This window comes from Leptonychotes weddellii, chromosome 10 (assembly GCF_054177405.1).
Source record: "Leptonychotes weddellii isolate Sample4059 chromosome 10, ASM5417740v2, whole genome shotgun sequence".
Taxonomy (NCBI): Eukaryota; Metazoa; Chordata; class Mammalia; order Carnivora; family Phocidae; genus Leptonychotes; species Leptonychotes weddellii.
Window position 1 is genome coordinate 11,357,605 of NC_138378.1, and position 18,123 is coordinate 11,375,727.

The 18,123-nt window shown below is 45.4% G+C and overlaps 1 protein-coding gene across 2 annotated transcripts in view; it reads right to left on the reverse strand.

Moving 5' to 3' along the window:
* The window catches only part of ARFGEF2 (ARF guanine nucleotide exchange factor 2), a 97,975-nt gene extending 80,783 nt beyond the window's left edge, over nt 1-17,192 (reverse strand). For both annotated transcript variants that reach the window (XM_081831922.1, XM_081831921.1), the window contains exons 1-3: nt 16,549-17,192; nt 3,542-3,572; nt 2,799-2,922 (exon numbers count right to left, since the gene is read on the reverse strand). In XM_081831922.1, coding sequence (XP_081688048.1) covers nt 2,799-2,922; nt 3,542-3,572; nt 16,549-16,669 — 276 coding nt within the window. In that variant the 5' untranslated portion in view covers nt 16,670-17,192. The remainder of the gene's footprint in view (nt 1-2,798; nt 2,923-3,541; nt 3,573-16,548) is intronic.
* Nucleotides 17,193-18,123: the final 931 nt, after the last annotated feature.

Consider the following 18,123-nt stretch of genomic DNA (forward strand, 5'->3'; position numbering starts at 1 on the left):
AAAGAGCTAACCATATGTCGTAGGCCTGAAGACATTTTTACATTTATAGTTCAAGTCAGGACAGTGGGCTGAAGCAGAGCAGGATGTCAATGTTTCCGTTCCAGAGTTCCAGAAACAGATTATTTCCAGGAAAATATAGAACATAAAATACAAACTGCATTATTTTTAATCAAAGGGCCAGAACCACAGGGTAACAGTTAAGAGTGGTGGTCAGCAACCTTTTTCTGTAAAGAACCAAATTTTTAGGCTTTATGGTCTCTGTTCCATCAACTCAGCTGTAGTAGTGGGAAAGCAGCTAGAGATCAGAAACAATGGGCACAGCTGTTGCTATGGACTAAATGTTTGTGTCCCCCTGTTCCTATGTTGAAGCCCTACTCCCAGTGAGATGGTATTAGGAGGTAGGGCCTTTGGGAGGTGATTAGGTTTAGATAAGATCATGAAGGTGGGGTCCTCATGATGGGATCAGTGCCCTAGAAGAAGAGACCGGCGATCTAGTGTGCTCTCTCTGCCATGTGAGGACACAGCTGACAACTCAGCCATCTACAAACCAGGAAGAGGGCTCTTACCAGGAACTGAATCAGCTGGCACCCTGATCTTGCCCTCCCCAGCCTCCAGAACTGAGGGAAATAAATATCTCTTGCTTAAGCCACCCAGTCTGTGGTATTCTGTTGTATGAGCCTGACTAGATTAAGACAGCTATGTTCCAATAAAACTTTATTTATAAAAGCAGGTGGCAGGCCAGATCTGGCTTACAATTTTAGTTTAACGACCCCTGGTTAAGAATTCAGACGGGGTGGGGAGAGGTCTAGATACCCCATTCCACCACTTCCTGGGCAGGGGGAGCTCTGCAGGGCTGGTCACTTTATTCTCTCAACCTCCATTTCCTCAATTCCAAAATGAGGATGAGAGTTAAGTAACCAGAGTGTTGCTGGGAAGATTAAACACAATGCTGCAGACAGAGCACTGAGCACAGGGCCCAGCACAGGCCAAGTACTCAATAGCCACTGTTCTTAGTACATCGGTAATGTTAACTGTCAGCACCAGCTTCAGAACTAGACCGTAACATGAGAAGAAAACAACTAAAATTAACTTATGCCAAATTTCCTCAGAAAATTTCACAGCAACAAATATTTTAGGATGGAAGGAGGACTTGGGCCTGCCATTTAAGAATTCTTGGCTCATTATATGTTTCACATAGGACAATCTGTACAGAATTATATTGAATGAGAAAATAGCTTTTCATTTGGAAGAACTGCTTCTGCGAAGAAACTGTCATCAACTTTCAAGTACAGATATATCAAAGAAGCGAGATTAATAGAGTAAATATTAGACTGGAGATGCCAAAAACGTGGCATGCCCACTGCCACTTGGCAGCCCGTGCCTCAGCAGACATCACCAACTGATCACTGTACTTTCTCAAGAAATCCAGATGAAGCTTCAGATAGCTTTTCAACACAGCTTCTGAGCAATCATAATATAAAACCTATTCACTATGCCTGTTCTAGAAAGTACTGATAAATTGTGGACCTCTGAATATAATTTTTTAATTTATCAAGCTTTTTCCATTGATGTGTAGGTTGCCTGCTGGGGTTAAGGATAAAAGTGAGGTAACCAGAAACCTCAGAAGTAGATCTTAAAAAAAAAAAAAAAAACAAGAATGCTGGACCAGGAATTAAGAGACCCACATTGTAGCCCTGTTTCTGTCTTTCATACTTGCATATTACTGGACAAGTTATCTTAACTTCTTTATTCCTGTTTCTTCATCAATCAAAGGTGATTTATAACAAGGTCACTGTGGCTCTCATATAGTCAATCCTTATCATTCCCAGATCCTATATTTGCAAATGTACCCAACTCAACTACAATTTATTTGTAAGCCCCAAATCAATACTTGTGGCACTTTTGCAGTCATGTGTGGACACACGCAGAGCAGTGAAAAAAATCAAATCACTTGATGCATACGTTCTCAGCTGAGGCCAAACAAGGAGATGCTCTGTCTTCTCATTTCAGCTCTTATACTGTAAGCATTATCTTTTCTGTGGCCTATTTCATGCCACTTTTTTTGCTTTTTTTTGTCCATTTTGTTGGTGTTTTTGCCATTTAAAATGGTCCCTAAGCACCGTGCTGAAGTGCTGTCTACTGTTCCTAGTAGAGCAAGAAGGCAATGATGTGCCTTACGGAGAAATTACGTGTTAGGTGAGCTTTGTTCAGGCATGTGTTACAGTGCTGTGACCATGAGTGCAATGTTAATGAATCAATAAGATATATTAAATAAGGCGTCTTTAAACAGAAAAACACAAAGAACAAAGTTACATATTGCTTTATGTATTGACCAGTTGATGAACGTGTTTACACCAGAGGCTCACAGGCACCTTATCCTGTATTTCTTATGGGAACAATGATTCAGGATTTGCTTATTCCACATTCACAGTGTCTTTATAGAATATTACCACAAATGATGAATAGTGCTATCTATTTCTCTACTTGATATTCTGAATTTTAATGCCATCAAGAAAGAGGTGACATAAAAATATTGCATGTGCCCACGTGTACCCACATTTCCAACTAATCCTGAAGGTTTCACTTAGAAAAACATACGTTAAGGGAGTACAACAAAGTATTTCCAGGCAAACACATTCTTGTTCTGGCTAAGGAGGTCAGACCCCTTACCCTCCCCTCCCTCAAAGAACATGCTGGATTGCTCCTTCCTCCATCACCCTGGAAGCATAGTTCCCCTAAAATGACCAGCGATGGCTTGGAGGAAACCCTCTTTACACCAGCAAGCTTCAACGTGGTACCTGCAAGCAGTCGAGGGATGTGCTGACCACCCGGGGGGACCTGGACTGGCAAGCTAGCTCAAATGGAAGGAAATACTTGTCAGCTTCAATGAAGTTTGCCTTTGGTGGTGCGGCAGCGCCAAGCCTAGAGAAAAAGCAGGAGAGGGCCAGAGAGGGGAAGTGAAAAAACAAAAAGTCTGCTTTTCCTACACATCACTCTAACTTCCCATCCCACTTGCAATCATTTAATTGAAAGTGCCTGCAAACTGCATCTGCAGGGCGAGACAATTAAAAATGGAAACACATGCATTAGGACAAAAGACCAAAGTGCCACAGGCAGAAGGGAAGGTCTCTGATTAGGGAGCTATGTTGACAGCGTCCTGGCATCAGCCATGTTCTGAAATGTGACCAACTGGCTTTTTAACTATGAAGACGAGGAGCAGCCACTTCTGGGGCAAGCTGTCCTCCTGCCCAAGGAAGCATGACATACAGGCCAAGGGCTTTGCCTCATCTGTCAAGAAAAGGTACAGCAGCATTAACTTGATCTACTTTACCCTTTCCTGCAAATGTGCAGTTATTGAGTTGGTAACCTGTTAACCTAGCATCTGTTCAAACACATACGGAGTCCTGCCATGTGTCCGACACTGCTAGGAGAGTGTGTGCCACCTGGGAGCTAAGGAATACGAGAAAACACGCACAGGAAGGGGTTCCCATGGCTACTACCTCTCCCTTAATACTGTATTCCAGCAAAGAGAAGAGCTTACCTCTGCTTTTCTATCTCTGTTTTAATTTCATCTGGTGGGGAAGAAAGAAAGCCATGTTAGGAGCATGCAATATTTATATAAAAGGAAACTTTACTAGAAGATATTTGGAAAATATTAAAAAGAATGTTTATGAGCTTTTAAAGAACGAAATGCTGACATGAAATTATTAAAAGTGACTATAATAACAATAATAATAGTTAACACAGACATGGAGGTTATTTTGTGCTAGGCAATGCTCTAAGTACTTCACATACTTTCATTTACTTAATCCTCAAAACAATCCTATGAGGTAGGTGGTATTTATCTCCATCTTATTTAGAGCAGGACTTCTCAACCAAGACACTACTGACAATGTGACACCGGGGAACAGGTAATCCATGGGGCTGTCCTGTGCACTGTAGAATGTTTAGCAACATCCCTGGCTTCTACCAACTGGATGCTAGGAGCAACCTCCTGCACTCTGGAAAACCAAAAATGTCTCCAGACATTGCCAAGTGTCCCCTGGGGCAAAACTGCCCCAGTTGAGAATCACTGATTTAGATGAGAAGCCACGGCACAGAAAGGTTAGGTAACTTGCCTCCTGTGACGTATCAGGAACTGGGGAACCAGAATTTGAATCTAGGCATTTTGGCCCCATAGTCCAATGTTCTAGCTATTTCCCCATTCTGCAAAATGTATGTTAACGACAGCTACCACAATATTATGGTCATGTAATAATATTTCAACTGTCTAAAAATACGTATAGAAGACTGGCAACAAATAGAACAAAAAGCTGTGTTAGTAGAATGACTATTTTTTCTTTTTTTTCACATTTTCTATGATAAGCATATATATTTTTACAATTTTTTTTAATTGTGGTAAACACACCTAAAAATTTACCATCTTAAACATTTTTAAATGTACAGCTCAGTATATTGACTACACTCATATTGTTGTGCTAAGGCATATATAATTTTTATGAATAAAAATTTTTACCATGGAGGTTATAACAACTACCCAGTGAAGTTTACAGAAATAAAGTGTCATTATTCACAAATCACAACCTCAAAGAGATAATCTTATTTCCAGGAGAACAGCTTCTGTGCCCTTGAAACAACAGAACACTCCACCTAGACATGCAGAGAATTCTCCCCCAGCCCCTCAGTCAGAGGTATTCTTGCATGCTACGCTCCGCAGGCTCAACATATTATCAAAGCAGGCCACTGAAATAAGTCTGCACCGAATGCCATGTATTTAGATAATCTCCAAAAGGGCAGCCTTTTTACAATCTGTTGAGAACCAGTGGTTTGGATATGGCATTAGTTATCCCAGCAACACAGTTCTGGTAATTACAAATTTCCTTTGCTTGGAGAACTTCTACACTTAGCTAGGAAGTGAAAACTGAACAACTAGACTCACTAGAGGTGGCAATTTCTAACCTTCAAGCCAACCTTCCAATGTCCTCTTACTACACACATAAGAAAATGGGTGAAACACCCAGATGATTAATATCAAGTATTTTGCTCACGGACCATAAGGGCTGTGACACACAGGGTCTGTTAAAGAGAGCTCTGTGGCATGGTTCCTTCCCTTTAGGGACAAGAATCCACTACGGAAGTAGCTGTGGCTTCCTCTAGTAGAGGCCCCCAGGCTGTGGGAATGGCCCAGGAGGCTGGGAGCCAAGCTTGCAGAAATCTATATCCAGAATATCAAGGCTCTGCTCAGTGCTTAAGATCATGCCACTCTGGGGCACCTGGGTGGCTCAGTTGGTTGAGCGACTGCCTTTGGCTCGGGTCGTGATCCTGGAGTCCCGGGATCGAGTCCCGCATCGGGCTCCCTGCTCAGCAGGGAGTTTGCTTCTCCCTCTGACCCTCCCCCCTCTCATGTGCTATCTCATTCTCTCTCTCAAATAAATAAATAAAATCTTTAAAAAAAAAAAAAAAAAGATCATGGCACTCTGTGCCGCTCCAAAGGGGCACTGCTGCTCAAACTTGAAAGAAAGTAACGTTTCCTTCCAACAATGGTTACTTTGTTAGAGTTTAGATGTTCAATGTACCTGAAGCAATTAGGCCTTCACTAGAGTCTGTGCTGGCCTCTGAGCTCCAAAATTATCTGTTTTGGAATGTCACCGGTGCTAACTCACCAATGGCTAAGGCAGGGTCTGACCTACAGCAGGTGGCCAACAAGTGACAGTTCTCTTGCTCTTTTCTTTTTTTTTAAAGATTTTATTTATTTATTTGAGAGAGAGAGAATGAGAGACAGAGAGCACGAGAGGGAGGAGGGTCAGAGGGAGAAGCAGGCCCCCCGCTGAGCAGGGAGCCCGATGCAGGACTCGATCCCGGTACTCCAGGATCATGACCTGAGCCGAAGGCAGTCGCTTAACCAACTGAGCCACCCAGGCGCCCCTCTTGCTCTTTTCTTAAAACAAGAGCCAGCAATAGTGCAAAATCTCTAGTGCCATGGGTGGAACCAAGCAGAGCCAAGGGGAAAAAGAAAACGAAGGGTAGGTGCCCATTCAGTCCTCACCACAACCCAGGAAGGCCAGAGCACTTTTCTCCCATAACTGTGACACAGCTGAGGAATCTGGCACACATGTGAAGCCACGTGCCCACCATCACCGCCACCAAGTGCTCCTGGGTAGTCAGGATTCATAACCCAGGCTGTCTGCTCCAGAGCGATACTCCAGAACCCCTCAACGATGAGACAGAGGAGGAAGATGGGTGAAGGAAGAGGAGCATATGGAAGGGCACGCCTGCTCTGGTTTATTGCTTCACATTTTAATAGGCATTGCTTTCCCAACAGCCACTTGGGCAATTAGCAGTCATAAAGGAGCAGGCTGGAAAGCTGGGAGACCTGAGGTGAGGCAGCTTCAATTGAAAAGCAGCACTATCTTCCTAGGAAGTCCTTTCTGGGCATCGCCGCTATCTATGAATCCCAAGGGTCAGATTCCCCCATTCATCAGTGTCTTTGGCATTGACCTCTGCTCTACTCCCAAGCTGAGTCCAACAACCACTTTCACCAACCTCAATATGCCATCACTGGTCAATTGGCCCAAAGTCCCCCAACGTCCCTGCAAACCCTCAACTCTCCCCCCCACATGTGACCTGCCACACACCTGCCTCCTATACAAACCAAGGCTGCCCTCAATTCCTTCAACTTCCCCTCCGAGGACCTCCTCCCCGCCTCCCCCCGCCCTGCTCCAAGCCAGGCTGCGTGGCTGGTCACACTTGGAATCTTGTCCCTATGTAGAACTGTGGCACTTCCAGCTCCTTCCTGTTTCATCCCCTCAATCTCCTTTCCTTCCAGATGTCCTACTCAACTGCTCTCAGAAGGGCCCTTCTTTGGCCTGTCAGATCTTGATGAGTCCAACATGTCAGCTCTCCCCATTCTTCAGTTTCCAGGATGGGTCCCATTAGCAGGACTATTATCAGAATGATAGGCAATCAATAGCCATGACTCTCTCTGACCTTTAGTCTTTAATTTCTGGCAGAATTCCAAACTTGGATTACACTACCATCTCCTTTTGACCTGTCTCCACCTAACAACCAGACCTCTGACAACAGGGCAAATTGGTAGGGCTACAGAGCCATAATCACCAACCACAAATGGAACCCTAAATCTCGCCAGGTGAGCCCACTCCTCTATTGTCCAGACGACTGCATGTTTCTCTGCTCTCCTCAAATACCCCACCTCCCCTCCTAACCAGCACCCCTCCTCTTTTTTTTTTTTTAAAGATTTTATTTATTTATTTGAGACAGAGAGAATGAGAGAGAGAGAGAGAGCGAGCACATGAGAGGGGGGAGGGTCAGAGGGAGAAGCAGGCTCCCCACCGAGCAGGGAGCCCGATGCGGGACTCGATCCAGGGACTCCAGGATCATGACCTGAGCCGAAGGCAGTCGCCCAACCAACCAAGCCACCCAGGCGCCCAGCACCCCTCCTCTTTACTCACAACCCATGCTCCTGGCATCTCTTCTCTCATTTAGAGATTAGAAACTGCCACAAGAAGACTTCGGCAACTTACCATTAGAGAACCTACAAACTGACCCACTTCTGGACTCAGCCTCCACTCTCTCCTGCCAGAAGACAGGGTCCAATCCCTCCACCTCTGTAGTCTCCCATCCCTATCTGCCTCTTGGGAATTTCATGCTCTCTGTTCCATCTAGAATCTGATCACTTTTCACCGTGCTGGGCCACCAGCACCACCATCCATGATGCTCCAGCTCTCATCCTTCCTCCCACCCCATATCTTTCTTCACACAGCAGCCAGAAGGACTCCCTTCAAATGTAAATGAGATTACATCTGCTCAAAACAGATTATCCATAACCCTTATAATATAAATCAGATTACATCTGCTCCTTTGCTCAAAACTTTCCACTGGCTTCCCATCTCACACTGAATAAAATCCAAAACCTTGACCCTGGCCTCCAAGCCTCTGTAAGATCTGGCCCTGGGCCATCCCTCTGATCTCATCTTCTACCACCCTGCCCCCCAGCCTGCTTGTTGCATGTTCCAGTTTCAGGGACTTTGCAATTGCTATTCCTGCTGCCTGGAATGCCCTCCCTCCCTTCCTTCAGTGCACTGTTCAAATGTCACCTTCCCTCACCACCCAAAACTGCCATCTCTGTCTCCCCCCCTTGTAATTCTGTATCTCCTCACCTGCTTTACTTTTTCACTTTCCTCTGGTTTATTTTTCCAATCTCTCTTCACAGTATTTACTGCCCTTGACATATTATTTATCAGTTCATTTGTTATCTGTCTTCCCCAAGGGAATATAAACTATGACAGCAGAGACTTCTGTCTGTTCTGTTCATTGCTGAATTTCCAGCACCTAGGAATTCCTAGGCGGAGAGCAGGCACTCAGTATTTGTTGAATGAATAAGCTGTCCTTTCTCTTTCCTGCATTATTTAACCTCTCACTCACTTGGCTCCCTTCCCAAGTTTCAACCTTTAAAGAAAGAAAAGGTAAGACAAAAAACCTTCTGTGATCCCCATCTCCTCCACCTTCCCTTTACACTAGAGCCAAACTTTGGCAAAGAGCTGTCCATGCTCACTGCCTATTTCTTCACCTCCCACGCAGGCCTTAGCCCACTCCGGTCTGGTTTTCACCTTCACCACACCCCCAAAACAGCTCAAGTTAAGGTCACCAATGACCCCCATGTCTCTCAATCGGATGGACATTTTGCTACTCTCCATCTAACTTGACCTCCCTGCAGCATTTGACCTTACTGGCCTCTCTGACCTTGAGATGTTCCCTACTTCTGCCACCACAGGCACGCATTCTCACAGGTCCTCGGTTTCTTGCCCCAAGTCCTCCCTACTGCCCTTGCAGACTCCACCTCCCGCCCAGACAGGCAGGCAGGGGTTCCTCCAGCCCAGGCAGACCTCCTCTGCCTCTCCTCTGTCCACTCTCTCCCTAAGCCACCTCATCCTCAATTGCCACTGAGGCTCTCCTGACTCCCAAATCACGATTTCCAGCCCAGGCCTGCCTCATGAACAGCAGGTTGTACCTCCATCCACTGACGACTCCACTTGTCCGACTGGATGCTCAAAGGCAGGGGAGCCTCAACACATCAAGTCCCAACTCAGATCAACCTCCTGCCCCCTACCTCTCCCCAGATGGTCTTCCCACACTCCCACCTTACAGAATGGCACCACCATCCATCCAGCTGGGTGAGTACCAGTCTTCTTCTTTATCCAATGTTCTTATCCCACCCATCAACAGGTTTTGTCAGCTTCACCTTCTGAGCAAGTAAGGAATACATTCTCTTTGTCCGGCTTCTGTCATCACCACTGAAGTCCAGACACCAACATCTCTCACCTGGAATATGGTAACTGCCTCCTCATTGCCCCTGGGCCATCCCTCTGGTCTTTCTCTGAAATGTTCTGAACACAATGGCCCAAGTGATTGTTCCAAAATACAAACCTGGCCATCCTGTCGCCTTCTCCCTTGTTTGGAACTCTTTAGTGCTGTCTCGCTGCTTTTGGTCTGAAAATCAAACTCCTCACCATGACAACCTTGGGGTGGGCCCTGGCTTACCCCTCCCACCTTGTTCTCAAACACTCTCCCCTCATTTACCATGCTCCGACCACACAGTGGCCTCGTTCAGGTTCTCTTGTCGTTTTTTTTTTTAATCATTTTTTTCTATTTTGAGATAACTGTCATTTGACATTTTAGTTTCCTTAACAGTTATACTCTTCCCTGCCACAGGGCCTTCGTACATGCTGTTCCCACATGCTGCTAAAATGCCTCTCACCCCAATCTATTTCTTATTTATCATTCAGATCTCAAGACTTCCTCAGGGAAATTTTCCCTCACCCCTTTGTTCACTCCCCTGCAGGACCAGGTTTCTCTCCTTCACAGGACTTTTTAGGTTGTTAGTATGATCCAAAGGATGTGATCATTTGAATAATGCACTTGTTCCCCATTAATTGCAAACTCCATTAGAACAGGGTCCTTGTTTGTTTCCCTTACATCATGACACCAAATGTGACACCCAAATAAATATCTTCTCAATGAATGTCACCCCACCCTTGTTTAGTCAACAGACAAAAGGAACATATAAATAACAAATACGCACTGACCACTCCCTGGGACCAAGGAAAAATTTAAGAAATTTAATAGCACAAGAAGGCCATTCTCCCCACAAATCTATAAAACTTAATAAAGTACCTAATAAAAAAGCTAAAAGACTTATTTACAACCAAAACAGTAAACTGAAAGAAGCTTCTTAAAGGAGGACTCCAGGAATGAGTCAAGGTTTTCTAAGATAACCTTGCTGGAAAGACAGTCAAGTATTTTCCTGGCAGGCTCCCGAAGCCTGGTGAAATTGGTGAGAACTAAATACAGTTCTGAGCTATTTATATAGGAGACTCCATGTACTTGCTGATTAAGTACACGTTTTCACAAGTCTGCTCTTTTCCATAAAGAATAGTCTTACTGTTTTCCCCAGCACCACTTACAGAGTCTCCCCTGAGACTTACAAGCACAGGACGAGCTCTAAATTCATCCAACCAACCGCTTGCTTCACTGGCGTCGAAATGTCAGAGACTTGCAAAAATGTCCATAAACCAACTAATTCGGGAGGCAGAGAAGAGCAAGCATTCAGTTCCTTCTCCTTTAAATATGGTAACGCCAGTGCCTCTGAATTTTAGCAGGTCAGCTGTCAGGCGCCAGGTGTCTGTGACATGCCTGCATTGGTTCACTTATCCTTCACCATAATCCTGGGACATAGGTATTACCACCTTTATCATTTCAGGAAACCGAGGCTCAAAGAAGCTAAATTGTCAGCCCAGGATCACACGACTAATCAAGAAGCAAAGTTTCCAACTCAGCTCTCAGTGAATTTTCTGCCAAACTAATAAATAAATACTTTTCAATAATCAAAATCCAACTTTTAGATGTTGCTTCTAGGCAGATGACCCCCTCCTGAAGAATCGTCATAAAGCTTTTCAACAAAAAGTAATCTGTCAAGGTCCCGAGTCCTGGTATTTCTCAAAACTTTAATATGCAGCACATGTAAACAAAATGTCTAATCAAAACACCAGAATTTACTAAAATTAAAGGCTTTATTCTGTATTTCAACAGAAGGCCTTACTTTATTTGCTATGACAATTTAGGGATTTTTTACTGTTTTTCAAATTTTGTACTTAGGTTCTTCCTAATGGTGAGAATAGTTACTTTGAACACATTAGGAAAAAACCAACCTCATATGGAAGACAAAGCGATTTACTGTTTATCATATGGACGTGTAAATGTTAAATTTTTTTGCATATTAATATACAACTAAGATTTATGAATGTACTCTCTTAATTGGCTCCTTCCCAATGACATTTAAACTAGTTCAAGTTTTTTTCTACTTTAAAAGAAAAAGAAGAAAAAAAACCTCCCAGGATCCACATCTCCTGCCTCCCCTTCACACCTCGGCCAAGCTCTGGGAAACAACTATCTGTGCTCACTGTCTCTTTCCTCACCTCTCACGCAGGTTTCAACCATTCCATGCTGGTTTGCACCTTCACTGTGCCACGACAAGAGCTCAAGCTAACATCACCAATGACCCCCATGCCTCTAAATCCCATATATTAAACAAGATTGGCAAATCTAAAACTGGATTTTATGATTTCTTTTTTTTTTTTTAAGATTTTATTTATTTATCCGACAGAGGGACGAGAGGGAACACAAGCAGAGGGAGTGGGAGAGGGAGAAGGAGGCTTCCTGCCGAGCAGGGAGCCCAATGCGGGGCTGAATCCCAGGACCCCGCGGATCACGACCTGAGCCAAAGGCAAATGCCTAACGACTGAGCCACCCAGGCGCCCCTGGATTTTATGATCTCTATGTCAGGACAGAGCATGTGTTATAGTTCTTTCCCACCTGGCTGTGCAGATGTGGGCAAGATGCTCTCTGAGCCTTGGTCTCCCTTTGCCTGTGGTACCCAAAAACAGACACCAATTCCACATCACAACTCTAGAATTAATCAAAGGCAGTTTACTGCTGATGGAGAGAGATGTCATAAATCAGAGCACTTCATAACTCAAATGAAGCTTATGGGACATAAGCTCTTTTTTTTTTTTTTTTTTTAAGATTTTATTTATTTATTTGAGAGAGAGAATGAGATAGAGAGAGCATGAGAGGGGGGAGGGTCAGAGGGAGAAGTAGACTCCCTGTTGAGCAGGGAGCCCAATGTGGGACTCGATCCCAGGACTCCAGGATCATGACCTGAGCCGAAGGCAGTCGCTTAACCAACTGAGCCACCCAGGTGCCCTGGGACATAAGCTCTTTACCCTCATTTCTTTCTCCCCATTAGTCCCTAAGGTAAAGTAAAACAAAGGCATATGCAGCAAAAAGCTGCAGAAAAAAAACTGTCATCTTCTTGACTAGAGGCTTTCAAATACACCCCAAAATTCAACTACAGAAAATATGGTCTCTCTACTTACCAAATGCTTTACTTCATGAAACTTCAAAACTTTCATGCAGTGCAATTGTTTAAAGACTCCATCGAGTATTTTATATACACTAACTTTCGTATGGAGAAGCAGTACAGCACTAGAGTAAATGGTTAAGATCTGGCTCTGGATTTTTCCCTACTGGATCCATGGCTTACTGGTTGAGTTACGCTGGCCAACTTCTCTGGGCCTCAATGAGGATAATAATAGTAAGAACTAAACTGCATGTAAAGCACATGGCATTGTGCCTAGAACATAGGAAAGCTTAGTACATGGTAGATAGTAATACTTATTACATAACATGTGATTTTAAAAAGTGACTCAATTGGTTGATAAATGATGTGTCAGTGTAGCTTCATCATGGTAATAAGTGTTCCACTCTGATGAGGGATACCGAATGGGACAGGCTGTGCATGTGTGGGGGCAGGGGGTACATGGGAATTCTCTGTACCTTCTGTGCAACTTTGCTGTGAACGTAAAACTGCTCTAAGAAAAATCTGTTTTTTTAAAAAAATCACTCTATTTCATATGAAAACAAATATGTTTACTATTTTTATATTTTCTTGATAATGACTAAGAATGATGCCTACTAATTAGAGCACTCAGCCCTTGTTTAGCACTCCGTGCAGATTAAGTTATTAAGTAAGATATCAAATCTCTTATCATATATACATGAAGAGTACCATTAGAACAATTCAGTTATTAACATTTTCCAGATTTCCAGACAAATTTTTCCATACTCAATTTAAAAACCTTCAGATTATCTTGTCAAGTCTCCAAACTCCATAGAATTTAAGAACAGTACTATCATTTAAAGAGGGATCATGAGAGAAAATGGCCCTGAAGACAGTTATGAAAGGGATGTTTAAGAATGTATGTATGTGCCCCAATGGAGGGCCGAAAGGCTCAAGATTATTAATATACATCAAAGCTTCGTTAAGGTAAAGAGCAACAACATCCTTGGGTGATGAATCCTCTTACAGGCTATTCTGATATCTCCAGATAAAGGTTGGAAGGACACAATCTCCTGATTGGGCAGTCCATATCTGTGCATTTGGCATTTAGTGCAGATAAACCACTGAGATTACTCTAAACCTGTCCATCCCAGTCATCACTGCTTTTACAAGGGACAAGCCCTGTCTTCGTTGAGCTTAAGCAAGTTAATGCTCCAATAAACATAGCCTCCTGTCGTGTAATTACATTCTTATTTATTGCATCTACAAACCAAACAGAGCAATAAGTCATTCCTGACCGAGGAACCAATGCAGGTTAAGAACATCAAATTAGAGAGCTCAGTTTCTGTGGTTTGTCACAGCTTAAACTAATAATTAAATACCATAGCAAGCCTTTACAGAGCACCTAGTACATGCCAAGTTCTTCAGAAATGTCAACTAACTTCACCTTTATAACTCAATGAGGAAGGTATTAATACCTCTCCAAGATCACAAAGATAAGAAGCGGAAGGCAAGCGATTTGGACCCAGGCAATCTTGAGTCCAGAGAACACACTCCTAATCTCTGTACTATGCAGTCCCTGTATCCCTGACCCCTTCCCCCAATACTATAACTGACGACAGAACCATATCACAGCTGTTTCCTGTAAGTGCTCTCTATCATCTAAGCATTTCAACCTTGAGTGGTCATTTATGGTTCCTCTTATCAAAATTCATGATAATCTACACGTGGTAATCTCTAAAATGCCAGCCACATTGCAACACTTCTTATACACAAGCTCATACATAGGCTTGTTTCAGCTATTCTGGGCACAAGAGATGCAGAATGAACTATCACTGTGTACTTTGCTATAGGTTTTCTATTGCTTATAAATAAAAGCAGCCATTTCTTTTTAAAAGCAATGACACAATTACTCTCTTAAAAAAGATGGCCAGTTTAACTAACACTGTGCATGGGTTCCCTTATATTACCCAATTTGATGACAATGATGAGCCACCATGACCTCTGGCTACTCATTTAACCTATGGCTAAATAACTTCTTATATCAGCTCTCTTTTTTTTTTTTTTTTAAGATTTTATTTATTTATTTGAGAGACAGTGAGAGCATGGGGGCGGTGTCAGAGGGAGAGGGAGAAGCAGACTCCCCGCTGAGCAGGAGCCTGACGCAGGGCTCTATCCCAGAACCCTGGGATCATGACCTGAGCCGAAGGCAGCCGCTTAACCAACTGAGCCACCCAGGCGCCCCATATATCAGCTATTTCTTACAATTCACTACTAAAACATTGAACATGCATTCCACAATTTGCGTTGGAAAAATCTGAACTTCTGAACAAAGATATGATGCAAAAAATATCTAACAAGCTCTCAATGTTTTGACCCTTTATGACCCATAAGGCAATTTTTAAGTAGGTTTCAACAATGTGATACATAGTTTGGTGAAAATTTTATGTCAAGTCTTCTGACAAGGAGGAATGAAAACTTTTCTGCCAGATTACTATTTTTAAATTTCTGCAACAATACTCTTAAAGTAATACTGAGAGGACAGAATCCAGGCAGGTTTCAAAATAGAGTTCTAAGTATTGGGCTTTTGCCTAACAAACTGCTTTGTAGTGCTTATCCTGCATTCCTGATAAAACAGTATCCAACAGTTAGCCTTGGTTTTCTGAATAGAAAAGCTTTACAAATCTAAATCTCAGTAAATTCCTCCAATTGATCCTGGATTTCACAGGACTAACATCTGTTTCCAGATTATCTAAGCAACAACAACCTCTCCATCAATAGTTCTTGACCCTTGAGGGAGCCTCAGACCCTTCTGAGAATCGGATGAAAGCCATGGACCCTCTTCCCCAGCAGTGCAGAGTTCACAAGCTCATCCCTAGGCCCCAAGAAAAGAATGCCAGCACTATACCTTATACCAATTGTAGGGAGAAAAGTGATGGCAACTTCAAACTCTTTGACAGAAAAATCACATTTTCTATTGACTCAGTCAATTTGTTAGGAAAAAACAGGTCTTTTTAAAGATTCCAAACCAAAGGCATCAGGGTGGTGAATTAGCTTGAAGCTAGCCGTGGGCAAATGTAACTGCCCAGAACTCTCTTCTCCTGAAACTCCACTTGGTGGATACTTCTTGCCTTTCAGGACTCAGCTCAAATGTCACCTCAGAAAGGATTACTTTCTTGACAACCTATCAAAAGCAGTCCTCAGGCCCTCTTTATCACATCTTGCTGTTTTACTTTCACAGAAGTATTTATCAGTATTCAAAAATGTCTCATAATTTTCTTATATATTTTTTTGTTTCTCCTTTGAGTACAAGTGCCACAAGGGCAAATACCTTGTCTGCCTTATTCCCCACCGTATCCTCAGTGCCCATCACAGCGCCTAGTAGACAGTGGGCATTTGATAAATATTTCAATGCTTAAAAGTAAAAGACAACATGTTGATGTTGTAATCAACTACCAAGGGTTTAACTAGCTATGAGTTAGAGTTCTCTCCCTCTTTCCATAATCTGTGGGTCCATTCAGTCAACACCTACTCTGTGCCAGGCACTCCTGCGAGTGCAGGGGGTCCAGCAGTGAATAAAACAGACGAGTCTCTTTGCCCTCATACACCCTCTACTTTAGTGAACTGCCCGCAATAAGCAGATCTCTTGCACCTACCTAGGAAGTGTAGGATATGACGGAATTATGGGAGAGCCCCAAATTAAAGGAAAACATTTTCCAATCCGGGACTTCGAAAGCAAGCCTCAGGGATTTCCCTAAACCGGTTGAGCAGCTCTTCCCACCTGCTCTGCTCACGTGGGGAACCCTAACTAGAAGAACCAAGTAAAGAAAAAACTTGGGGCAAGGGCTACTGCTTCTGAGGGTGGTGAGGGGAGGAACCAGGAAACAGGACGGCAGGGAGTCGTGGCAAGAGCCCTGGGCTGGGAGGCTGGAGAGCTAGCACCAGCTTGTCACTAACTTGCTAGGTGACCTTGGGCCAGTGCCGAGCTCCCAGGGCATCAGTTTCCCCGGGGTATCATGAGGGGGCCGGGAAGGTGGGATTCGAGGTCGGGGGAGGTGGAGGCCAGGAGGCCGGCGGGATAACGGCCGGCGTGGGGAGGCCGGCGCGGGGCCGGGCCGGAGCGGCTCACCCACCGAGCGCCACCTGGCAGGCCCTGCGCAGCTGGGAGTGCTGGGGCCGCTTCACCTCCTTGTCGGCCAGGATCTTCTCCAGGGCCCGGGACACGAACATGCTCTTGGTCTGGCTCTCCTGCATGGCCCCGGCCCCGCGGGGGCTGGCAGCCCCGCGGGCGGGCGGCGCGAGCAAGCGGGCGAGAGAGGCTGCGGGCCCGGCGTCCCGGCCAGCACCGGCCGCGTCCGTCCCCGCCGCCCCGTCAGGAAGCGACGCCGCGGCCCCACGGCGCCGCCATGTTGGAGCGCGTCACGTGACCACGTGACTGGCGGGGCCGCTACGGCCGCCGCGCGTCCGTCGACCCCGTGACCTCCGGCGGGGCGGGGCCCGGGGCTGGGGGCGGGGCCCGATGGGCAAGGAGGGGCGGGGCGAAAGCGCAAGGTAGGGAAAAAGAAGGTGGGGGAGGCGAGTGGAGGTGGATGAAGGCAGGAGGGGACGGGCAGGACCGGAGAAAGGGGAGAGGGAGAACAGGTGGGGAAGGGAGCGATTGGAGGTGAAGGGGTGAGAGGAGAGAGGAGGTAGGAAGAGGAGAGTTCAGGAGAGGAGAAGTGGGGAAAAGAGGAGAAGGAGAGAAGATACAGGGAGGAGGGGGAGTTGGGAGAAGGGAAGAATGAAATGGAAGAGGAAGTGGTGTGGGAGGGAGGTGTGACAGAACGGCCGGAAAACACGGAGAGAGAAGGAGAAAGGAAAGGAAAGGAAGGGGTGGAGGGAAAGGGGAGGTGAAGGGAAGGCAGAGAGAGAAGGGGTATTCATGGATGCTCTCCAAACACAGGACTTCGCATTGCCTGTTGGCGAGGCACACGCCTTCTGCCCCACCTTCCCGTGGCTGCCGTAGAGCCCACGCCCGGCCGTCCAGTTCAGGGAACTGTGTGTCTCGTGCCGCCTCCCTGCACCTCCCTTTGGAGTGTGTCCGTCCACGTTCATAAATCTGTGGTTCTCCTCGGTGCTGTGCACGGGGCAGGGTGTTCGGGGTGTCTGACAGGAAGAACCGGAGATCATCAGTGTCACACAGCCTACAAGAGAGCCTAAGAAGACAGAAGTCTGGCCCGAGGGCCCCTTGCCTTCTATCCCACCGCCAGTGCTGTCCCAACACCATTGGTGATGCCCCCTGGAGCCCTTCCTTTCACACGGCCTGCAACCGCCCCAGGGAGCCTGCATCATTCCCTCCGCCCCGACCCCCGACCCCCCCGCCCCCGGGAGCCGTGGTGCTGAGCAGGGCTCCTGCAAGGACAGTGTCTTTCTTGAAGAAATTCCCCAGGCAGCATGCTCAAATGCTCTGGTCTCAGCTCAAACATCTCAGGAGGCCCTTCCTGACCGCCTGGTGTACAGGAGCCCCCCTCTCTCTATTTGATGTTTTTTACAACACTTTCTGGCCTTTTGCACTTATTGACTTACATGCTGTCAGACTAGGATATAGGCCACAAAGGGGCAGCAGTCTCCCCAGGGCCTGGTCCAGAGCCAGGTAGAAGGTTTCATGGCCATAAATTCCATTGCTATAATGCAATTTTGCAGCTCTTCTCATCAGGAACTGAAGTTTG